Source organism: Vipera berus (genome assembly GCF_964194415.1).
Source record: "Vipera berus genome assembly, chromosome: 2".
Taxonomy (NCBI): Eukaryota; Metazoa; Chordata; class Lepidosauria; order Squamata; family Viperidae; genus Vipera; species Vipera berus.
Window position 1 is genome coordinate 104,077,995 of NC_138203.1, and position 21,176 is coordinate 104,099,170.

Here is a 21,176-nt window from a genome sequence, read left to right on the forward strand (position 1 = left end):
GAGAGTGAGATGGGTGGTATCTAAATTAGATGAGTGAGTGAGTGAGAGAAAGTGAGAGAGAGATGATTGATAGATAAAATATGTTAGGAGTGCTATAGTGCTTGTCCTGCTTTTAGCAGATACTTGGACTTTCCAGGGTGTCTTCCAATTATAGTTTTTTAAGGTTTAGAATTTAAAGGTTGTCCTTTAAATGGCAAAATATTTGGTTCTTTTTAGATAAAAAGAAGTATCTGAGTAAGGAATACAATAGTGATGAGCAGCTCACTAAAAGGTATAAGACATGACACTTTTCCAAAATGGCCTGGTTTCCAGATAATTAGAGCTTATACAAGATGCTTTTCTCTGTTCTGAGACAGCAGCTATCAGGAAGCGCTCTGTATTTTGTGTTTTCATAGACACTGCGGTTTTGAAGACACAATCTAATGAAACAGTAATTATGATCTAAAGTTGGGGGGTCTGCAAATTGATTTCTTATTTTATGTGATTCCATACAGGTAGTCGACTTATTTGAAATGATTGAAAAAATGCAGGTATGTTTTTCTTGTTTCATGATCAAAATTTGAACTTCTAATAACAAGCTGCTTCTGCTATAGAATTGTCCTGGCACCTGAACTTTACCATAACCCAAATGCAATAATTACTTCAAAGGTCTCTACCCTGTCTATAGCTGTGTAAGCTGTGTAAGCTATTTCACACTTCCTGTTCCTGTGCGATGTTTCTGTTGGTTCATCTGGCTCCTGTGAGATTCTCCTTGTAATTTACGAAAATGTTTTTTACCTCTCTGCTGTGACTGTTTGTTAGAAATGGATGCTTTCTTTCTGCTGTACTTCTGGAAGCCTGTAACTCCAATAGCTATGCTCTCTCTCAGCGGTACCTCAGTTCTCTTGCTCTCCCTGTTTTCATTTGGGCCTGGTGATTATCTGGCTGCAGGAGGCCAAATATGCAGAGATACCTACCTACATGAGGGAAATATGTTGGGTGAAATGTTTTTTTTGGCTCCTCTCTTGTTTCTTATGTACTGGAATTTAAATTAAAATCACTCTACGTCTTTGATAAGCTCAATTCAAATTTGTGAAATGAATTATAAAAAAACCCAACTTGCTTTCCAGGGCAAATTGTGTGGTAGATATCACATAAAGTCTGACCCTAACACATGTAGATGTGCTACCTAGAGTAAGCTTTTGGTAATGTGATGAATGAAATTTGTCTTCCCATTTGATGCTCTCAGAGGAAAGTGGATGGGGAAGGTAAATTAGGAGAAGATTTAGTTTCATTGAGTTACTACTCTGATGAGTTATTATCCTTGCCCCAGAATTTTTGGAGTATTGCCCCCACCATGTTATTCAAAGGCCAAATGGACTTTCAACAACCTTCCCGCTCTGAGGGAGAGGGAAAAATAAAGCAGAGATTGATTGATTTCTTCTTTCCTCCTTCCTTCCACTCTTTCTTCCGGCCTTCCTTGTCTCCTTATCTGTCTGTCTAGAGAAGTCGTTTGGATGAGCAAAGATGTTCACTTCCAGCAACATTGAAGGTCAGTTACCATTGCTCATTGCATTTTTTTTGAATTAGGAATGATAAACCCCAGCAAAGTTCTGCACATTATTCTATGCACCCTAGTATTTCAGCCGAATTTCAATCAACGAACAACCCAGCTGGAGGCTTTGCAGATAAGATTTGTGGGGAGGGGCTGTTCTTAAGGACTTCACTCCCAATTGAGTGGAATCCTCTCTTTCTCCACCATGGAATGAATAGCAGTTTTATATTTCTGTACAACTGTGGAGTTAGAAGAGCTGGTGCAGGGAATGGACATCCTTAGAGGAATGGGAGCAAGGCTTACAATTTTGGGGAGGGCAGAAGTCACAATGTATTGTATAGTTTGGGAGTAGGCTCACATATTTTTGGACCTGTGCCCAATTTGGATTACCTCTGTCTTTGATTTTCTTCCTTAAGTTAAACCTCATCTATGGCTTGCATTATACTTTTAATGAATTTCACATCTCAAGATGTCAGAGAACTATACCATGACTTTTCAGGATTGTACCACTAAAGTTTAGTGGTGCTGCCAGGGGAAGCCCAAGATCTGCGGGCATCACTGTGATTAGAGGCAAATTGGAGTAGGGTGAGAGTTATAGTCCAGGTGAGGGAAAAAGAGAAATAAAAGAAATAGAAATTATTATAGAAATAAAGGAAAATTAATATTAATGTAAATCAATACTCCTTATGCATTAGTATTGGCTTATTATGAGCTTTGAAGTTGTATTACTTTAGTCATGCTATCTGGGAATTCTTGGCCCTAAGGGGAAGGCAGAAAACAGAGCAAGGCAAACCACCATTGTTTGTGTATATATTTCAGTGTTCAGGAAAGTAGACCAATTTGGTCTAGTGGTTAAGGCACCAGTCTAGAAACCCAAACGTCTGTGAATTCCAGTTCCACCTTAGGCATGAGAGTTTCTCTCATGACTAAGTCACTCTCTCTTAGCCCAACCCACCTGACAGGGTTGTTGTGCAAAAAATAGGAAGAACAAAGAATATTGGGTATTCACCAATTTGAATTATTTATTAAAATAATAAATGTGGGAGATTAATTAAAAACAATTAAATGAGGTGTTCCAAAGGAAACTAATCTTCCCTGACACCTTCTAATTGTACTGAGACTGCAGGGCCAAGAATTCCCAGTTAGCATGAACAGAATAATATAACTTCAAAGTTCATAATAAGCCAATACTACCATATAAGGGGCTTTAATTCAGGAATACTTCCAAATAACTCTGGAAGAGTAAGAATGGCAGAGATGAAAAGGAAAAGTCACTCTTTGCACCTATTTCCTGTTCTCTTGTGATTGTTAGGGTAATTTTGTGCCGATCTAGCAATGGTACTATTTTAGTTGAATGCTTCATTATGCATGCTACTAATTAGTAAAATATCCCTCTGATTTTTTTCTTCCATTCAATCATGTCTGATTCTTCAAGACTGTCTTGACAAGTTTTCTTGGCAACGTTTTTTCCCCCAGAATTGGTTTACCCATTGCCTCCTTCCTCACTGAGAGAAAGTGACTGGCTCAAGGTTACTCAGCTGGCTTTGTGCCTAAAGTAGGACTAGAAGTCACAGTCTCCCAGTTTCTAGCCTAACTTCTTAACCACTACCCAAACTGGCTCTCTTCACTATAATTTACAATAGAGCATGAAACCAAAGTTAAGCAAAAGATGCCATTCTAAGAACTATTCAATTATGCAAGGATGCAACTCTTGGTTGCAACAAAGGCTAATAAACGTGGAAGGTTGAGAAGATTATTTTTTTAAAAATTAACACTTATTCTTTCCTCATTTACTGGAATATAAGGAGGAAATCAAAAACAACTTTGATGACATAAATGACCATATCTCCAATCTAAACTTACAATTAAAAAAAATATCTCAGAAAATGATGATAAAGAATGAACAAACAAATCAGATAATAGAACACAAACTTGAAGAAAATGACTTAAACAGTGAAGCTACAAATGAAGAGAATTACAACTTAATACAAACAGGAAAAAATCTACAAGATTTTGCCATAACAATAAAAATGGAAAAGATATTTTATTTGTCAGGACATCAAAAGAAGAAAGAAGATTTAATAAAATGAATTATAGAACTGCTAGGAGAATCATTAGAGTTTGAGAGACAAAAAGCACATATCCTATGCAATTTGTCTTTCTCACTCCCAATAATACCCACAAAAATATAGGAACTTCTTGGCAAACGAAATATATTAACTTGGGAAGCTACTTGGCAAAAGAATAAGGCCAGAATTAGATTCAAAAGATTTACTCGCCTTACCAGATGGAATATTTCATGAGCAAACACCTGTTTGAATATGGTTAAAAGAGCAAAACAAAATGGATATAAAGGGGCTTGGATATATTAATGGACTCTGTAGTAAGAGGGATAAGAGATATAAGTAGTATAGTATCTTCTACAATATATGAAATGTAAAAATATTGGGATGATATATGTAAATGAAAAATTTGAAATTTAAAGGTTATTAATTTGAAGAGAACTAGGAATGACCGAAATATTGAGAGGAAATTAAGCTTAAACAAGAATTTTTGAAAACAGGATATATATCAGTAGTTCCTTAACAAGATAACTGTTACAAATATAAGTGAAATATAAGCCGATCAAAAAAGATATTGTATGTAGGTTTTATAAGATAGATAAGTAGTATAATATCCTTATAAAATATGAAATATGAAAATATTGGGATGGTGTATGTAAATGGCAAGCTTGAATATTTAGATAATATTGAGAAAATTATGACTGATAAAAATGGTTTAAATATTAAGGGGAAATTAAGCTTAAATAAGAATTATGAAAATACAATGCATGATGAATCAATAACATGATTTTTATAAATACAAGTTGATTAGAAAAAACATCATATATAGACATTATTTCTACAAATATGAAAAAAATGAAAATATTAAGAATTATACTTGTTTAAGGTTGACGAAGGAGAATGTCTGAGATGGTATGAGGACTTCTGTCTTGGTCAGGGGGTTGGACTGGAAGACTCGTAAGGTCTTTTCCTACCATGTGATTCTACAAAATGCTTCAGAAATTGCCACTCAGCAGGGTGTCTAAATGCAAAAGCACCCTCTCTCTCTTGGAGCGCTGGCTAAGTCTAGTTTTGTGGAATTCTTAAAGGGTGTGTTTGTGCATGCTTTTGAGGAACCAAGGTAAGATTTCTCTCTATAAAAGACTCTTAGAAAAGACTCAAACTGGGTGATTTCTGACAGTTGATTCTATACATTGTGCTCTCAGAAATAAACTTTACCTCTGGTTCAAACAACTGCCTGCATTCTTTATTATTATAATATTTCTTTCCAACATTAGTATTTAGTAATGGCCTCTATGCGTTTTCAGAGAGAAGAGGAATACATCCCATATCCCAGCATCCATGAGGTGAGTCAATGATGGTTTGAGTTCATATGTTTTAATTGAACAGAGCTAATTCTGGCTCAGGTTTTTCAGCTGAAGAAGGATAAAGTATCACTTTGGGTGATTGCACATCTGAGTTTTTTGATAGGATTTTCTTTTCTGCTGGTCTAGTTTTTTTATTATTATTAATCCATGGCTATTTCATGAGGATGAACTCCTGGAGCTCTGAAGTAGAAGGAGGATGCTGAGATATACTTGACAAAAGTTGTAATCCAATTCATGTGGAAGAAGTGGATTGAGGAGGGGTGATTTAAAGTGTTCAGATGTGTATAGCTATGGAATTTGATTAATTTCAAATGCAAGTGCAGATTCCCTTCTTTCTTAAAAGGTATTGCAGAGGGGCTGGCCATACCCTCTAATCATCTTACCACAGTTTGGGGGTTACTGGATTGAAGGGACTTCTCACAGCCTACCGGTATCAGGCCCTGAGTTGCAAGACTTGCCATCTCCTTGCAGTGGCAAAGTGAGGTTGGAGTGTGATCCAACAGCAAAGCTGTACCGCAAACACTTCTTAGGAAAGGTAAAAGTTTATATTACTTTAACATACTCCAAGCCTTTATATTTTAGGTATTTTCTTTGTAGTAATTTGCAGTATAAATCTGTGGATACAACTTGGTTAAGAAAGCAAAACATTATACAGCAATGTTAAAAATGTTACTTTTCAAGTAATTTTATTAGAGATTCAAATTTGAACTTTACTATGTCAACTTAATTTTTAATTTTATTATAGTAGAATATGGTACTCTAGTAGAGTAGAGAAGGAAAGGTATATATATATTAATAGTATAACATAACCTCAAAATTAATCATCATAAAAAAACAAAAAAAGGGTTAGGAAATTATGTAATCAACAGAACAGTTCCAAAACTTTGTTTTTATTGCTTGAAAGTCTTTCACTATACTAGAAAAAATGAATTCAAATATTGACAGACAACATATACCCTGTAAATCAGGAATAGATATTTTTTTGTCCCAGCATGTAGCTAATCCCATGCCCCTCAAAGTCAAAATTCTTGATGGTTTGATTGATTTATGATATGCTCTGATAAGGTACACTAATAGTTAGAATCAAGAAGAACATAAGCATCTTGTATGCTTAATATTTATCCATATTAATATATTTATCCTATTAATGTTAGACCCAAATGTGGTTGTAACAGAACAAATGCAAAGCATCTGTGTTAATGTTCCAACTCATGATTGCAAACAGTCCTTATTAGCAAGATAATTGCAATGAACCTTTAATAAACATTTTTGAGCTATACAGTAAGCATGAAGCTTTTAAAAATTAATCTCGTTTAATTAAAAAGCTAATGCCATGTTATTTAAAACAACTCTTTACTATTTCACTAAGACAAGACATTCAAGCTCATTATTCTGAAGTCACACAAATAACTAATATCAACTTCCTTCAGCTCCCAAAAAGATTTACTGACTTAGGAGCTATACTTAGTTCCTCTATAAGGTCCAATCACCATACATCTTAAAAAACAACAATAGCATCTGGACATGTGCTTGAATTGAATGAATTGCCAATGCAAGCACCATATGAAATATTAATTTATTAATTTTCTAAAAAGTATTTTAAATGTCTTCTTCAGAATTGAACTGATCCAAAGTAGTATTTATAAATAGCCCCAGTTTATGCAAAATTGGATTAACCAACTATTTTAAAACTGTACTATCCCATACTGTAACACTTTCATTAGAGCTGAAAAATGTATTGGCAACACAGTGTTTCAGTGTATATCTGCTGATTACATTCAGTATTGAAATGAAGTCTAAACACATATAAAACAATCCATTTGTTTGCCAGAATTGTTGCTATGATTCAACCGGATCCAACCTGGCTTCCTCTAATTTATAGAATAACTAAATACCATTGGATATTGTACATGTATTAATTAGAGTATGAAAACCTGTCTATAAAATACAATGTGTGTGTGTGTGTGTGTGTGTGTGTGTGTGTGAGAGAGAGAGAGAGAGAGAGAGAGAGAGAGAGAATACATTAAGAATTCAGAATTTGCGAGAACAATTTCCCTGATGTATAACTTGGCATAAACTAATACATTTATACAATAGCTATTAATTGTCACTTATGATGCACTGGTGGAGTGGATCATATCAATCCAAAGACTAAACTTACGGAGAAGCCCAAAATGAGTTAAAACCAAACTCAAAAACTTCCAAGAAACCTCATCAAAGACTTGTCAGCATCCAAAGAAATTATAGTATAGCTGCTGAGTCCCATCTATTTCAGACAGAGCTAGAATAAATATCAGTAAAGAAAACTTTAATAATGCTGGAATTTATATGTACATGTACAAATCTGGCCTGAACTGGTTGTTCAGTAGTCAGAAGAACAAAATATAATTTGTGGGCCAAAGCAGCTTTTACAAACTTAACTCCCATATTTATCAAGGAAATATATCTATAATTAGAACACAGAGAGATCATTTCCCATTATGACTATATTTGCCTCATTAAAAGCCAGGGATTTTTCCTTTGAAAAAGCTACAATATGCCTCTAGTAAAATAAAAGATATAAATAGCTGAAATACGTTTTGTATATCCACTGAAAAACCATGAAGTCTGGAGGACTTCCCCAATTTCAGGAATTTAATTATGACAGGGCTAGAATTCCCAGTCTCCAAAGTTTGTAGCCTGATGCCTCAACCTCTACAGCAAACTGACTCTCTCTCGTTACATCATAGCTGGGTTATCCAGCATTTGTAGGAGAGTCTGAGCCTGTTCATTTATTTGTTTATTTTGGAATATCATAAGATAAGACAAGCATTTCAATGTCTTTGTTTTAGGAGCATCAGAATTTCTATGCCAGTGATTCAGCTTTGGGCTACTTGGTTCTTTCTGTGAAGTACGAACAGGTGGAAGAGCAAGACCATCTTCATCTGTTGCTGAGGTAAAACTGCCCTTTGGTGCCACCACCCTCATGATATCACAGGGCTAGTCAGCCACCCTTTTCAGTAACTTCTCTTTCTGTTGGTTGGTTTTTCTAAAGCTTGTTTTAAATTGGCAACTGCCTGTCCTTGTCCCAGTCTGTTTTTTAAACCTTTTCTCAGTGACTTGTTTGGTTAGGTTCATTACTGCTGATATAAGAAATGTCCACAAGTCTCATCTGAATCCCTTTAGTGTGACAATTAATTTATGTGTAACAGAATTTGCCACTGTGTGTCTCTCTTTCCATCAGAATAGATTGTGGTGGGGGGAAAAGTGGGCTGTAGCCCATCCCCGATTGCTTGGTTGCTTTTTAATTTATTCTGCTTTTTCTTGTTGCTCAAATAGAGCCCGAGCCTCTACCAAGCATGATCTGATTCCCATATCCTGCCTGACAGAGTTTCCTAATGCTGTCCAAATGGCCAAGGTAAGTGTTCCAAACTTTATCTTTTACTCTCAAAGCCAGGCTTAAACTTTTGCGATTTAATGTTGCTTAATGTTGTTTTCTCTGTGATGTTTCAAAGGTTCCATGAAAACTCTGCCTCCTTCAGTTCATTATTGCACACTTCTTCAAGTTATGACAATTAGCATACTCTCAAAGGTTGGGTGGAGAACCTTTACCTGTTTGGGGATTACATGTGTATACAGACATTCATACATGGAGATATATGCTGCTCTTACATCCCTATCCTTCAAACATGTCCACATGCAGGATCATTGATCCAGATCAATGAATCTCTACAATCTATCAGCATTGGAGAAACAGCAGTGTGAAGTAACACTGGAAAGGAGAAGCTGCTAGATTGATTAGACCCAGGTCTCTGATGGATCTGGATAGTTTCCTGGATGTACTTGAGGAATTTCCTGCCTCACCAGTCAACAATATTGTTCAAACCCTGGGCAATCTGTTGAGCACAGCCAGCAATATGGCTATTATGGCCCTCTTTTTCCAGCAGCACGTTGGGTTTATCAAGAAGCTGAGTGCATTTAAGGAAATTGGTGGAGGGCTTGAGTATGGAACTAGTTTTATGACTGGGAGGTGATTAATTTCTCCATGAATGATATACAGTATGTCTTTCCCTTTAGTTGAAGGTCTCAATTATATGAACTTTATTTTTTTAAAAAGCCCTTACTGGACCTGGATAATCTTTGTAATTATAGAAATAGAAAGTATCTATTCTGGGATAAGGTGACTGAAAAGATAGGGGCATCAAAGTTCAGATGCTTCTTGACATAATTATTTGGATCCATTTCAAGTGAAGTTTTTCCTATGGTGCTAAGAAGGATTTGGTTGCCTCGGATTTTGTCCTATGGCAGAAAGTAGATGGAGATGAATGTGATCCTTCTAGTGTTCCTGGAAATCTTAAGAGCTGCAATTGTCATCCACAATGTGTCCTTGTGGACTGTATGCTGGAATTGGCCTTGAGTAATTCAGATCTTTTGGATGCACCCTAAATGTAAGGTTGTGTGAATTATTGCTCAACATCTAGATCACTGATTTACAGGAGTCCAGAGGACTCAGTCTCAGAGGGTTCAATCTCTTCCTCATGTTCTTTAACATCTACATGAAACTGTTGTGGGAGGTCATTTGCAACTTTGGGATGTCATAATGTCATCTCTACACTCCTCGTTATCTATTTCAAAGGAAGCAATTAGTACTTGGAATGTTGGTTAAATTCTGAATGGAGAAGAACAAGCTGAAGGTGCTACTGGTAAGAAGAATGTTTGACTTGAGGTTTAAATTGGAACCTGTTTGGAATGGCACTGTTCTTCAGAAAGAGCAGATTTCCAGTCTAAATAAGCTCCTGGACTTGAGCTGTCATTCAGTTATTAGGGGATAGCTGTGAAGAGAAGCATGCTTGCACAACTATAAGCAATGGGCTAATTGCCAGTCATTCCTACAGTCCTAATGATATTCTAGATACATCCTATCCCAACTATTGCTTTATGTGGAGCTGCTCTTAAAAAGTGTCTACAAATTGCAACTGATGTAAATTGCAGTGGACAAGCTACTGATTACTGCAAGGAACATCAATCATAAGATATCCAGACTGAGAGATCTTCATTGATTGTAAGTTGCTTACTGGAGCAATTTAAAATTTTGGTTTTGACCTTGGCATTCCTAAACAGCTTAGGTCAGGACGTGAATATCCGCTTTTCTCATTATGAAGCTTCCAATAACTTGGCATTCTGGCTCTTTTCTCACTGAATTCCTGCTTTTCTGTTGAATGGGCTCCTCTGCTCATTGAATCCTTTACTTTCATTCACCTAATGCAGCAATCTTTCCCAACTGGTAACTCTTTACTTTGCTACCTTTGAAAGATGAATGGAAGAGAGTTATTGACATTAATTATTAAGAGGTTTACTCTTGGAGAAGTATAATCATTTATTTTCAGCTAACTTGCATGTAAAACCCCCAAGTACATATGCTTAATCCAGTCTTGATAGTGTGACAGTTTAACCAATTGCAAGTTTAAAACCCACATTTAATTTCCAAAGTCATTCACTACATTTAAAATTTATAAATGTGAGTTTAATAATTGAACAAGAGAAGGAATAAATTAAAAGACAAATCCCTTGCAAATGCAAATCTTTTGAAAATGCAAAGCCTCCTGTGACTATTAATCATAATGGCATTTGTCCTTTGGCTAGGAAGTCAGGTTCCTACATTAGGAATGCTAAGTCTTCCTACTTTGCCTTGCAGTTACTCTGTGAAGATGTGAATGTTGACCGCTTCTTTCCTGTCCTGTATCCTAAGGTAACCCCTTTATGTTTCTAAACGTGCCATATAGATATTTTTTCTCCAAGCACTTGCCTGCTAATTCAAGCTCTTTCTCCATCTCCTAGGCTTCCCAACTTATTGTTGCATTCGATGAACATGTCATCAGCAATAACTTCAAGTTTGGTGTCATCTACCAAAACTTTGGGCAGGTAAAAATACTTTTCACTCTCACACTTGTTGCTCTGGGTTTCCATCCAATGTATACATGTGGGGAAATTGGAGACAAACCTCCATTCCTTCCATTGCATCCTCCCTCTCTTCTGCTGTTTGTATATAGTGACTTCTTCCTTGTTAATCTTATGCCTGGTCTTCTCAGCCACTTTTGCCTTATCTCAGTAATTGAAAACAGGAGCAGTGGGAAATAACAGTCAAGGTTTGTGGGGGAAAATTGCTTCAAAGGTTTACAGCCATTTCAGGACATATGTTACTCTTTTTGAAGAAAAGATCAGTTGCCTTTTGTTCCTTAATCTAAGTGGAAGACTACAGTATACCTATTACTAGAGATGTGGACTTTGGGGGATTTTTTTTTCTTCTGCAAATGAATATGATTCTACCTTAATGTCCTGCAAGTGTATTTGGGGCTACATTATTTGATGTGAAAACAATCAAACTCTATTTGATGAAGGTACAACTGTGCATTCAAAGAAATTAAAAGCTTTGATGTGTGGAGAAAAAATGTTTTAGTGTAATGTTGGAAACAATGTTGGGCAATAGATAATCAAACTCCATATAGTTTTGAAAGTGCTAAATTTGTTTGAAATGGAAAATATTCTGCAGAAAATTTTGATCTGATAAAGTTTTCTCATTCCACATCTTCGCAGCTTACAGCGCAATAACTCTGCCAGCATCTGTATCATCACGCTTTTGTTTTAAAGTGCAGAATAGAAAATGAGTATTCAAACAGCAATAAAAAAATTAAACAAAATTAATATTTTTTTAAAAGGTAAAAACATAGAGACTGTTTCATGCAGGAAGCCACACGATATGCCTCCTACCTTTGCTATAAACCTAATATTTATTTTTCCCATTGCATCTAGTTTGGCTGCATCTTTCTTAAAACCTGCACAGGGGGAAAGCAGGGTTGAGTATAGCCAGCAATTAGCAAATGTTCACTTGCCACACAAAGAGATGAGGCACACTGAAAAGTTATGATTTTTCCCGACCATAAAGAAACGTTTTTCAGACTAGAGTAAAGTAGATACTGAGTTTTCTGCTCCATGTTCAGGCCATACATATTCAGTATGGAGAATCTTTGTTATTGTTTGTAGAGCTGGTCAGATGAAGGGTGCGGGAAAGGTACTCCAAGAAGACTTAGAAGGGCCCTGGGCCAAGAATCACATAATAACTATATCATTTCAGACAAGACAACCGATATAAGAACTCCTACCTGAGCAGGGGGCTGGACTAGAAGACCTCCAAGGTCCCTTCCAGCTTTTATTATTGTTGTTGTTAACTAGAATAAGCATCAAAATCACTTTTCTTGGGTATTTAAGGCTGTGCTATGCATTAACATAAAGTTTACCGTGGTTTTTCATAGGCTTCATGAGGGCTACGGGCCAACCAAGAATAAAGACAGCTTGGTAGTGTCTCACAGGCCCTGCATTGGCAGCCTAAACCAGCACAGCATGTTTCATCATTCTGTGGGTCAGGGGAAAATGAGGAAGTATTGAACAGGAAGAGACAGTAGGAGTTTTATTTCTCTACTTACATTTTTTAATATATTTTTTTTGAAAATCAAACACTGGAATCCATATTTCACCCCAAATACATCTCACTCCTTTAACAACTCTTTAAGGAGGTTGACAAGGCTGGGAAAGTGGCTTGTCCAGAATCACTCGATGAGGTGAATAACTTACTGTGATTGAACCTAAGCACCTCAGCTATACACCATTTCGCACTTGCATCCTTTGTACACAAGGATCCTAGGATCATTTAAGAAAGAATGAGAAATGACTGTCTCCTCCCACTTTTCTTTTCTTCTCTTTTTCCCCCCAGACCACAGAGGAAGAAGTCTTCAGTAATACAGAAGAGAGTCTAGGCTTCTTAGAGTTTTTAGATCTCCTAGGTGATAGGATCCAGCTGCAGGATTTTCGTGGGTAAGTGCTTTCCATGTTACGCCTACTACCAAGTCATCTTTCCTGCATTGCCCTTGATGGCCTTCTTTTTAAAATATAATTTTTTAATAAAGTTTTTAATAAACACAGTAAAAACTAATACAAACTAAACTAGAAAGTGCAGAAGAGAAGAACAAAAGGAAAAGAAAAAAGCAGAAAAGAAAAAGGCAACAATAATAATTAGGAAGTGTCTTCCAAGTTTTGTCTCGCCAAGCATAATAACTTGTTGAAGGAAAAGTCTTCATCACGGTTCAGTCCAAGCTGGGGATAAGTCTTCATCAAACATTTCACCCTCTTTTAAAGTTACAAATAAAAACCCTTCTCCCCATAGCCTAACTTTTTATCTGCAGTTCAGATAAAGTCATCTTTTCAGATGGTTTAACAAAAGTCCATTAAGAATGACCAGAAATATTAAACAAATAATTTATCCCTGATCAAACAGTCCAACTTTATATTCTTTCTTTTTGCTCTTCACAATTTTAGCCCTTAACTCATTCCAGTGGATTTGATTTTTCATCAATCATTCATTGGCATCTAAGACGAGTCTTCAAAGCTTTCACTAGCCTACTTTATAAATCCCATAAAGAGACCTTGTCCAGGATTTCTTGTTGCAGCTGTTCCAGATCCTTTTCTTGATTTGTTCTTTTTGTATTCCCATTTTGGTGATCTCAATTTTGTTGTCTTTCATGCTTTCAAACTTCATAATATCCATACTATTTAAAAGTTTTTTATTTTTTTCTCATCTTTTAAAAATTTATCCATTGAAATTTGTATTTATTCTGAGATTTTAGTTAACATTTTGATCCACTTATCAAAAACTTTAGGATAAGAAAAGGTTATAGCCAACTTAGCCATTTTGACTTTTTTTTTTTGGCTTGGCCCTTTAGTTCCCTCTAGTGTACATTTGCAACTTTCATCAAGTCTCAGTTCCTAATATGGGTTTAGTTCCATTTTAGTCATTTTCAACAAGTATATTATTTAACTACCTACTTGTTTTTAGATCTTATAGCAAAAATAGCTAATATTCCAAGTCTCCTAATCTATTTTTCTTAAACCTTAATTTTTTTTGCTTACTGTATTTTATTTTCAATTCTTTTTTTTAAATAAAAATTTTATTAATTTTCTAATTTTACATTTAGGTATTTAAAAAGCAGTGTGGTGGCTGGGTTAATCAATAGCTCAGTAACATGCAAAAACTTTTAGTACAAATCTCAAACTACAGCTTCAAATATTTCCTCTCTTTTTCCCTTAATATCTACTATCTCATATTTAAGCTAATACAGTTCTTATTATTATCAAGTAAAAAGATCATTATAACATTTATCAATAATTTTTAGCTTATACATATCTTAATTGTGTTTACATTCAGTCCTTATATACAATCAATGTCTTGTTATTGCTTTTTTCCCAAGCTTTAATTTCCCATCAATATTCAAATTAACATTTAATATTTATAATTTCCAAGCTTTAGGTAACCAAAGTTTTCTTTATCTCAATTCATAACAGAATCTAATATTCAAAATACACATCTTGTCTATTTGGGTATAATCTTGTTCTATTTCCTAAACGTTATCTATTATCCCCCATCTTACACCATCTAATTAATAATACAATATCCCCTTTAATAAATCATAGCCCATTATATATATTGTCTGAGTTAATAAATCAAACATAGTCATAATATTTTTTTTCTTTTGGGTCTAATTTTTAAGTATTAAACAAATAGCATCCTTATTTTTGACTAATTTCCAAATATTTTAAATTTAATGTCCAAAATTTCCCTAATCTTAACTTCTCCCTTTGACCCTCTAATTAGTAATATGAAATCCCCTCTAATAAATCAAAACTCCAATTTTCTTCAGCCTTATTCTGGCTTCCTTTCTTTTTCAACTAGCCTTCCATGTCAACACTTTTAAATCATCAAATAAATCTCCCTCTATTATTATATATATTGTTTGGAATAAGAGAGACCATTTAGTTGCCATTTGTTTGGAAGGGCTAGCTAGCCCATTTGTATTCCTTAAATCGTCTCCCTATTATTCCAAATCCCCATAATTGTCCTGGTATGTTTATCTTCCATTCAGTCTGTTCTTCTTCTTGCTCCTCAAATTTCTTCCGGTTTATATAGAAAGTCTTTTCCATTTTCAGTGTTGTCAGTCCCTTTTCTGGATATTCCATTAACTGTATTTGTTGGTCAGTTGAGTCTTCTGTCTTAGTATTTGATTGTTCCACTTCTTCCGTTACCTTCTGCATTGTTAGTTCTTTAGTTATAGTTGGAATTTGATAATTTTATGATAATATGATAATTTTAAATCATATTTAATATCTATATTTAATTTCTTATCATTTAACAATCATTATTTCATATTATCCTTAATACTAAACATTAAACTCTAAAACTACAACCTATAAACACTTCCAAGTCCATTTCAAACTAGTTGATATAACAATATTTCTTCAAATAATCCTTGAATTTCTTCCAATCTTCTTCCACCAACTCTTCTCCCTGGTCACGGATTCTCCCAGTCAGTTCAGTGAGTTCCATATAGTCCATCTTGGCTACAAGATTGAAGAAGGTCCTTCAAGATCTTATTCATCATGATCAAGCAGGTTTTTTACCTGGTAGACATATGAAGGATAATATTAGGAATATAGTAGATATTTTGGAAAGGTTAGAGGTCAAAAAGAACTTTAAGGCTATGTTAATGTTTATTGATGTGGAGAAGGCCTTTGACAACATTTCTTGGAGTTTTATGAAGAAGAATTTTGAAAATATGGAGGTTGGGCAGAGTTTTATGAATGGTTTAAATGCAATCTATTTTGAGCAAAAAGCAAAAATTATAGTTAATAATGTGGTGTCAGAGGAAATTAGAATTGAAAAGGGTACCAGGCAAGGGTGCCCACTCTCCCCTCTGTTGTTTATTACGGTTCTGGAAGTCTTGCTGAATATGATAAGGAAAGAGGAAGGTGTGAAAGGGATTGTAGTGGGTTCGAAACAATATAAGGTAAAAGCCTTTGCTGACAATTTGGTGTTAACGTTACAAGATCCAGAAACCAGTGCAATTAAAGCACTGGAAATAATACAAGAGTTCGGACATGTTGCAGGTTTTAAATTGAATAAGAGTAAAACCAAAGTTTTAGGGAAAAACCTGTCATTAGAGGAAAAAAATAAGTTACAGGAAGCCACTGGTTTGATGTTTGTAAAAAAGGTGAAGTATCTGGGTGTAAATATGACGGCAAAAAATTTGAATTTGTATAAAGATAATTACGACAAAATGTGGAATGAAATTAAGAGAGATCTAGATATTTGGACAAATTTGAAATTGTCTTTGATGGGCCGAATTTCAGTTGTTAAGATGAATGTATTGCCAAAAATGTTTCTATTTCAAGTACTTCCAGTTATTGAAAAGTTGAATTGTTTTAAAGAATGGCAAAAGGTATTATCGAAATTTATCTGGCAGGGGAAAAAACCTGGAATTAAGTTCAAGCTATTAACAGATTCAAAAGATAGAGGGGGCTTTTCCCTGCCAGATTTGAAACTTTATTTTGAAGCTGCTGCTTTTTGCTGGTTGAGAGATTGGTTTGTGTTAGAGAATACAGATGTATTAGATTTGGAAGGTTTTGACAATGTATTTGGATGGCATGCATATTTATGGTACGATAAGATAAAGATCCACAAAGGCTTTAAAAATCATATAATTAGAAAGTCATTGATTAATGTGTGGATGAGATATAAAGACCTGTTAGAAAGTAAAACACCCAGGTGGATTTCACCACTAGAAGCTAAGACCCAGAAAAGGTCAAATATGGAAACCAAGTGGCTGAAATATAAGGATATATTGGTACAAGAAGGAGACCAATTCAAGATAAAAATATATGAGCAGTTGAAAGATAATGTGGATGATTGGTTTCAATATTACCAAATGAATGAAGTGTATAAAATGGATAAAAAAGAGGTTTTCAAATAGAGAAATCCAAATTGGAAACGTTACTGTTAGATACAAAATCAAAGAATCTTTCTAAGATGTATAATTTATTGCTGGAGTGGCACACGGAAGATGAACAAGTGAAATCAGTGATGATTGATTGGGCTAATGATGTGGGGCATAACATTATGATGGAGGACTGGGAGAGGATGTGGAAAAAGGGTATTAAGTTTACAGCATGCAATGTTTTGAAAGAAAATATGATGAAGATGATGTATAGGTGGTATTTAACACCGGTTAAACTTGCAAAAAATTATCATACACATGATAATAAATGCTGGGAATGTAAAGCTGTAGAAGGAACCTTTTACCACATGTGGTGGACTTGCCCCATAGTAAAAGACTTCTGGGAAAAGATTTATAATGAATTAAAGAAAGTTTTGAAAAACACATTTACTAAGATACCAGAAGCCTTCTTATTGGGTATAGTCGGAAAAGAAATTCCCAAAAAAGATGTTACTTTCTTTCTGTATGCCACAACAGCGGTGAGAATTTTGATAGCCAAGAATTGGAAGACACAAGAAATACCAATGGTGGAAGAATGGCAGATGAAAATGATGGACTATATGGAACTCGCCCAGCTGTTCTCTTACAGCTGAGTTTCTCACAGGTGGTGCCAAGGCCAGAAGAGTCTTATCTAAGGTCTGGGTTTCGAGCCAAGTCTCTTTTAGGAAATAACAAGTTGTAATACCAAACCTTGCCACAAGATGTCACCAATGCCGTTTAAAGTTTTTTAAGTCCAAAATTTTTATAATCCTTTTTTCAATTTTATTTCTTTTTTGTAGATAAAAGCAAAAGTCTCCAATAAAAATAGGAAAATTTTTGGTCCCCAAGTTTCAGGAACATATAAATCCAATTAGATTAAAGAAAAATATTCTTTTAGTGCTTTAATTCTCTTGGGTAGTCAATCGCCGCTATTCTTAGAGGGTGGGATAGAAATTCCCTTCCCTCTCTCCTCACAAGGGGAAAGATATTTTGGGCAGCTTTTACAGGAAAATAAAATACTTAGGGTAAAGAGAAGATTGGATCTCACCCAGTTTCATCCGCATTGCTTTCAAAGTGCTTGGTGGTAAGTTTTACTTCGGCTGTCTACAGCCTAGTGACGGGGCATATTACTATGGCTGGTCTTTCCTCCGCCAGTTTGGAGGGCTGCTCCAGTTCAAGCGGAAGGGCTGCCACCCTCCTGCGATCAAGTGGGGTTCCCCTCCGTGCTCATTGCCCCTACAGGGCGACTTTCAACCCTTTCCAGGGTCCCCCAGCAGAGTGAAACTGAACACGGAAGACAGAGCTCGCCTTCCAGCATCCATGGTGGCTGCGATGGCAAACTGGAAGTCCATTTTAATTTAAATTCTTAAGTCTCTATTTAAGCTTTCTTAAATTAAAAGAAGAAAGTAAAAGTCACAGGTTCCAAAATCATTTTGAAGGTCCCTAATATCCATGAAGGGATGCGGTGGCTCAGTGGGTTAGGATGCTGAGCTTGTCAATCAGAAGGTTGGCAGTTTGGCGGGTCGAATCCCGAGTGCCGCGTAACAGAGTGAGCGCCTGTTACTCGTCCCAGCTTCTGCCAACCTAGCAGTTCGAAAGCACGTAAAAATGCAAGTAGAAAAATAGGGACCACTACAGTGGGAAGGTGTAGGTCCGGATTACCTACGGCAACACCTGCGGCCGGCGTCAACTTCCCTCTGTCCAGTGCGCTCCCACAGAGAGGGCCTCCTCAGGGTGCCTCCGATCAAAGAATGTCGATTGGTGGCCCCCAGGGGGAGAGCGTTCTCTGTGGGCACGCCAGACCTATGGAACCGCTTGCCGGTTGAGCTCCGGACGGCCCCCGACCTTCGCTCCTTCCGGCGCGATCTAAAAATGTATCTATTTGAGCAGTCTGACCTGGTCTGATGGGTTAGGGTTGGGGTTTTAATACATCTTAACTATTGTTTTAACCTTGGGCATTTATTTAATTCGCTTTTAACTTTTGTATCCTGTTTTTGTATTTATTGCCCTGTACACCGCCCTGAGTCCTTCGGGAGAAGGGCGGTATAAAAATGTAATAAATAAATAAATAAATAAATAAATAAATAAATAAATAAATAAATAAATAAGGTAACAGCGTTCCATGCGCCTTTGGCATCTAGTCATGCCGGCCACATGACCACGGAGACGTCCTCAGACAAGCGCTGGCTCTTCGGCTTTGAAACGGAGATGAGCACCAGCCCCTAGAGTCAGAAACGACTAGCACGCATGTGCGGGGGAACCTTTACCTTTAATATCCATGAAGTCATTAAACTGAACATTTCCAAATATGATTAGAAAATAAGTTCAACTAGTTTAGTGTCCTTGTTAAAGGCTCTACCTTTGCTGAGAGCAAAGATGTTGTCTCCCTTGGCTCCTGGCACTCTAACCAGCAGGAAACCATTGTTTTATAGTCTCTTTATGAGGCACTACCATTCAGAGCACTTGTGGGCAATCTCCTGTTCTTTCCTCCTCTGGAGAATTTTGAAGGATCGGTCTACTTGCCAGTCTTTCATTCTACACAGCAGTCATCATCTCCACTCACTCAGTCTTCAGTCAAGCATGCTTCATAGTGGAAGCTAACAGTGAAGATTTCTCACCAGCCCCGAAAGGTACAAAATGACTCAGAATACTTGGAACAAAATAAGTACCTGATAGGAAGGGGTTTTAAGAGAAAAGCATCCTAGAAGGAAAAAAAGATGTGAAATGTGTAGTAATAAAGGGGAACCTAATAAAGGGCAAGTAATGGAAAGATATAGGAGGCAAAAAAATAAAGGAGAGAAGATATTTGCTCTATATGCTGGATAGAGAATTCTGTGAGGTAAAGTCAATATATCTTAAATTTGCTGAGGTTGAGAAACTTTGCTCTATATGAAAGAAAAAGCAAGTGCTTTTCCCTCAGGAAAATAGGCAAAAATATGTAGCAGCTTGGAGACCTAACTAAACCATGGGAAGTGGAAATGTAACTGAAAAAATGAGGAACCACAAACAAAAACCCCGAGGCTGAGAAATGTTATAGGATGTAGGGATGCAAGAACCAAGAAACAACCAATGTCCTGAAAGTGTTAGTCATTCCTTTATTTATTTTATCAATCACCTTCCTTTGGGAACTTAAGGTAGTCAACATCTCAGTTTTTATTTTTGGACCCAATCAGTGAAGATGGTTAGATTCAAAGATAGTGACTGACTATGGTATGGTTTGCTTACAATGATAAACCATGAAATAATAATAATAATAATAATAATAATAATAATAATAATAATAATAATAATTTATTTATTTTTTTTATTTTTATTCCATTTATATCCCGCCCTTCTCCGAAGACTCAGGGCGGCTTACAAGCTTAGCAGTAGCCTTCATTCTATGTATATGCCTGCTTATTAGGGCTTTCACACACACCCCAAGCGGCATTATTACAAAGTCAGCTTAATTGCCCCCAACAATCTGGGTCCTCATTTTACCTACCTCGGAAGGATGGAAGGCTGAGTCAACCTTGAGCCTGGTGGGATGCGAACCTGCAATAATTGCAGGCAGCTGGTGTTACTTAAGGAGGCATCAGCCCACTGCTCCACCAAGGCTCTATAATAATAATAATAATAATAATAATAATAATAATAATAATAATAATAATAATAATAATAATAATAATAATAATAATAATAATAATAATAATAATAATAAATAAGAAGAAGAAAAAGAAGAAGAAGAGGAGGAGGAGGAGGAGGAGGAGGAGGAGGAGGAGGAGGAGGAGGTAGTAGTAGTTGGAAGGTACCTTGGAAGTCATCTAGTCCAACCCCCTGCTCAGGCAGGAAACCCTATATCATTTCATATGACTTTTGTTTTCAGGCTAGCACAATGGGTGAGCCCATCCCAAGAAACAGCACATATTTTTATTTACTTATTTAAAATGTTTCTATAACCCTCTGTCTTTAAAAAATCTAGGTGGCTTACAAGCGATAAAACAGTATAACACAACATAAAACGGTATAAAACCAACAACAACACTAGAAAATCATGGCACCACAATTATTCTGCTCTAATGCATCCATATCCTGATCTTGCCCTGTCCCAATGCCTGGTGGAAGAGCCAGGTTTTAAGCCCTCTCCAGAATGATAGAAGGATAGGGGCCTGTTGGATTGCAATGGAAAAGATGTTCCATAGGACAGGAGCTGCAGCAGAAAAGGCATGGTTCTGAAGACCCACAAGGTGGCAACATGTAAGGGAAAGGACCTGCAGTGTGCCACCCTGTCTGCCCAAATGGGATGGAGAAACATATATGTACTCAGAAATAATATCCTCTGTAGGCTCCTTGTGAGTCTGTTCGTGCCATCAAATCAGTGTTGACTTCTGGCAAA

At 36.2% G+C, this 21,176-nt stretch overlaps 1 protein-coding gene across 1 annotated transcript in view; it reads left to right on the top strand.

Moving 5' to 3' along the window:
• Nucleotides 1-512: 512 nt before the first annotated feature.
• Nucleotides 513-21,176, top strand: part of RAP1GAP (RAP1 GTPase activating protein) — a gene marked incomplete at both ends in the record, with an annotated part of 49,395 nt that continues 28,731 nt past the window's right edge. The window contains 9 exons of the mRNA XM_081321592.1: nucleotides 513-530; nucleotides 1,484-1,531; nucleotides 4,905-4,943; nucleotides 5,308-5,499; nucleotides 7,796-7,899; nucleotides 8,283-8,361; nucleotides 10,639-10,692; nucleotides 10,782-10,865; nucleotides 12,712-12,812. Of these exons, the coding sequence (XP_081177718.1) occupies nucleotides 513-530; nucleotides 1,484-1,531; nucleotides 4,905-4,943; nucleotides 5,308-5,499; nucleotides 7,796-7,899; nucleotides 8,283-8,361; nucleotides 10,639-10,692; nucleotides 10,782-10,865; nucleotides 12,712-12,812 (719 nt within the window). The remainder of the gene's footprint in view (nucleotides 531-1,483; nucleotides 1,532-4,904; nucleotides 4,944-5,307; nucleotides 5,500-7,795; nucleotides 7,900-8,282; nucleotides 8,362-10,638; nucleotides 10,693-10,781; nucleotides 10,866-12,711; nucleotides 12,813-21,176) is intronic.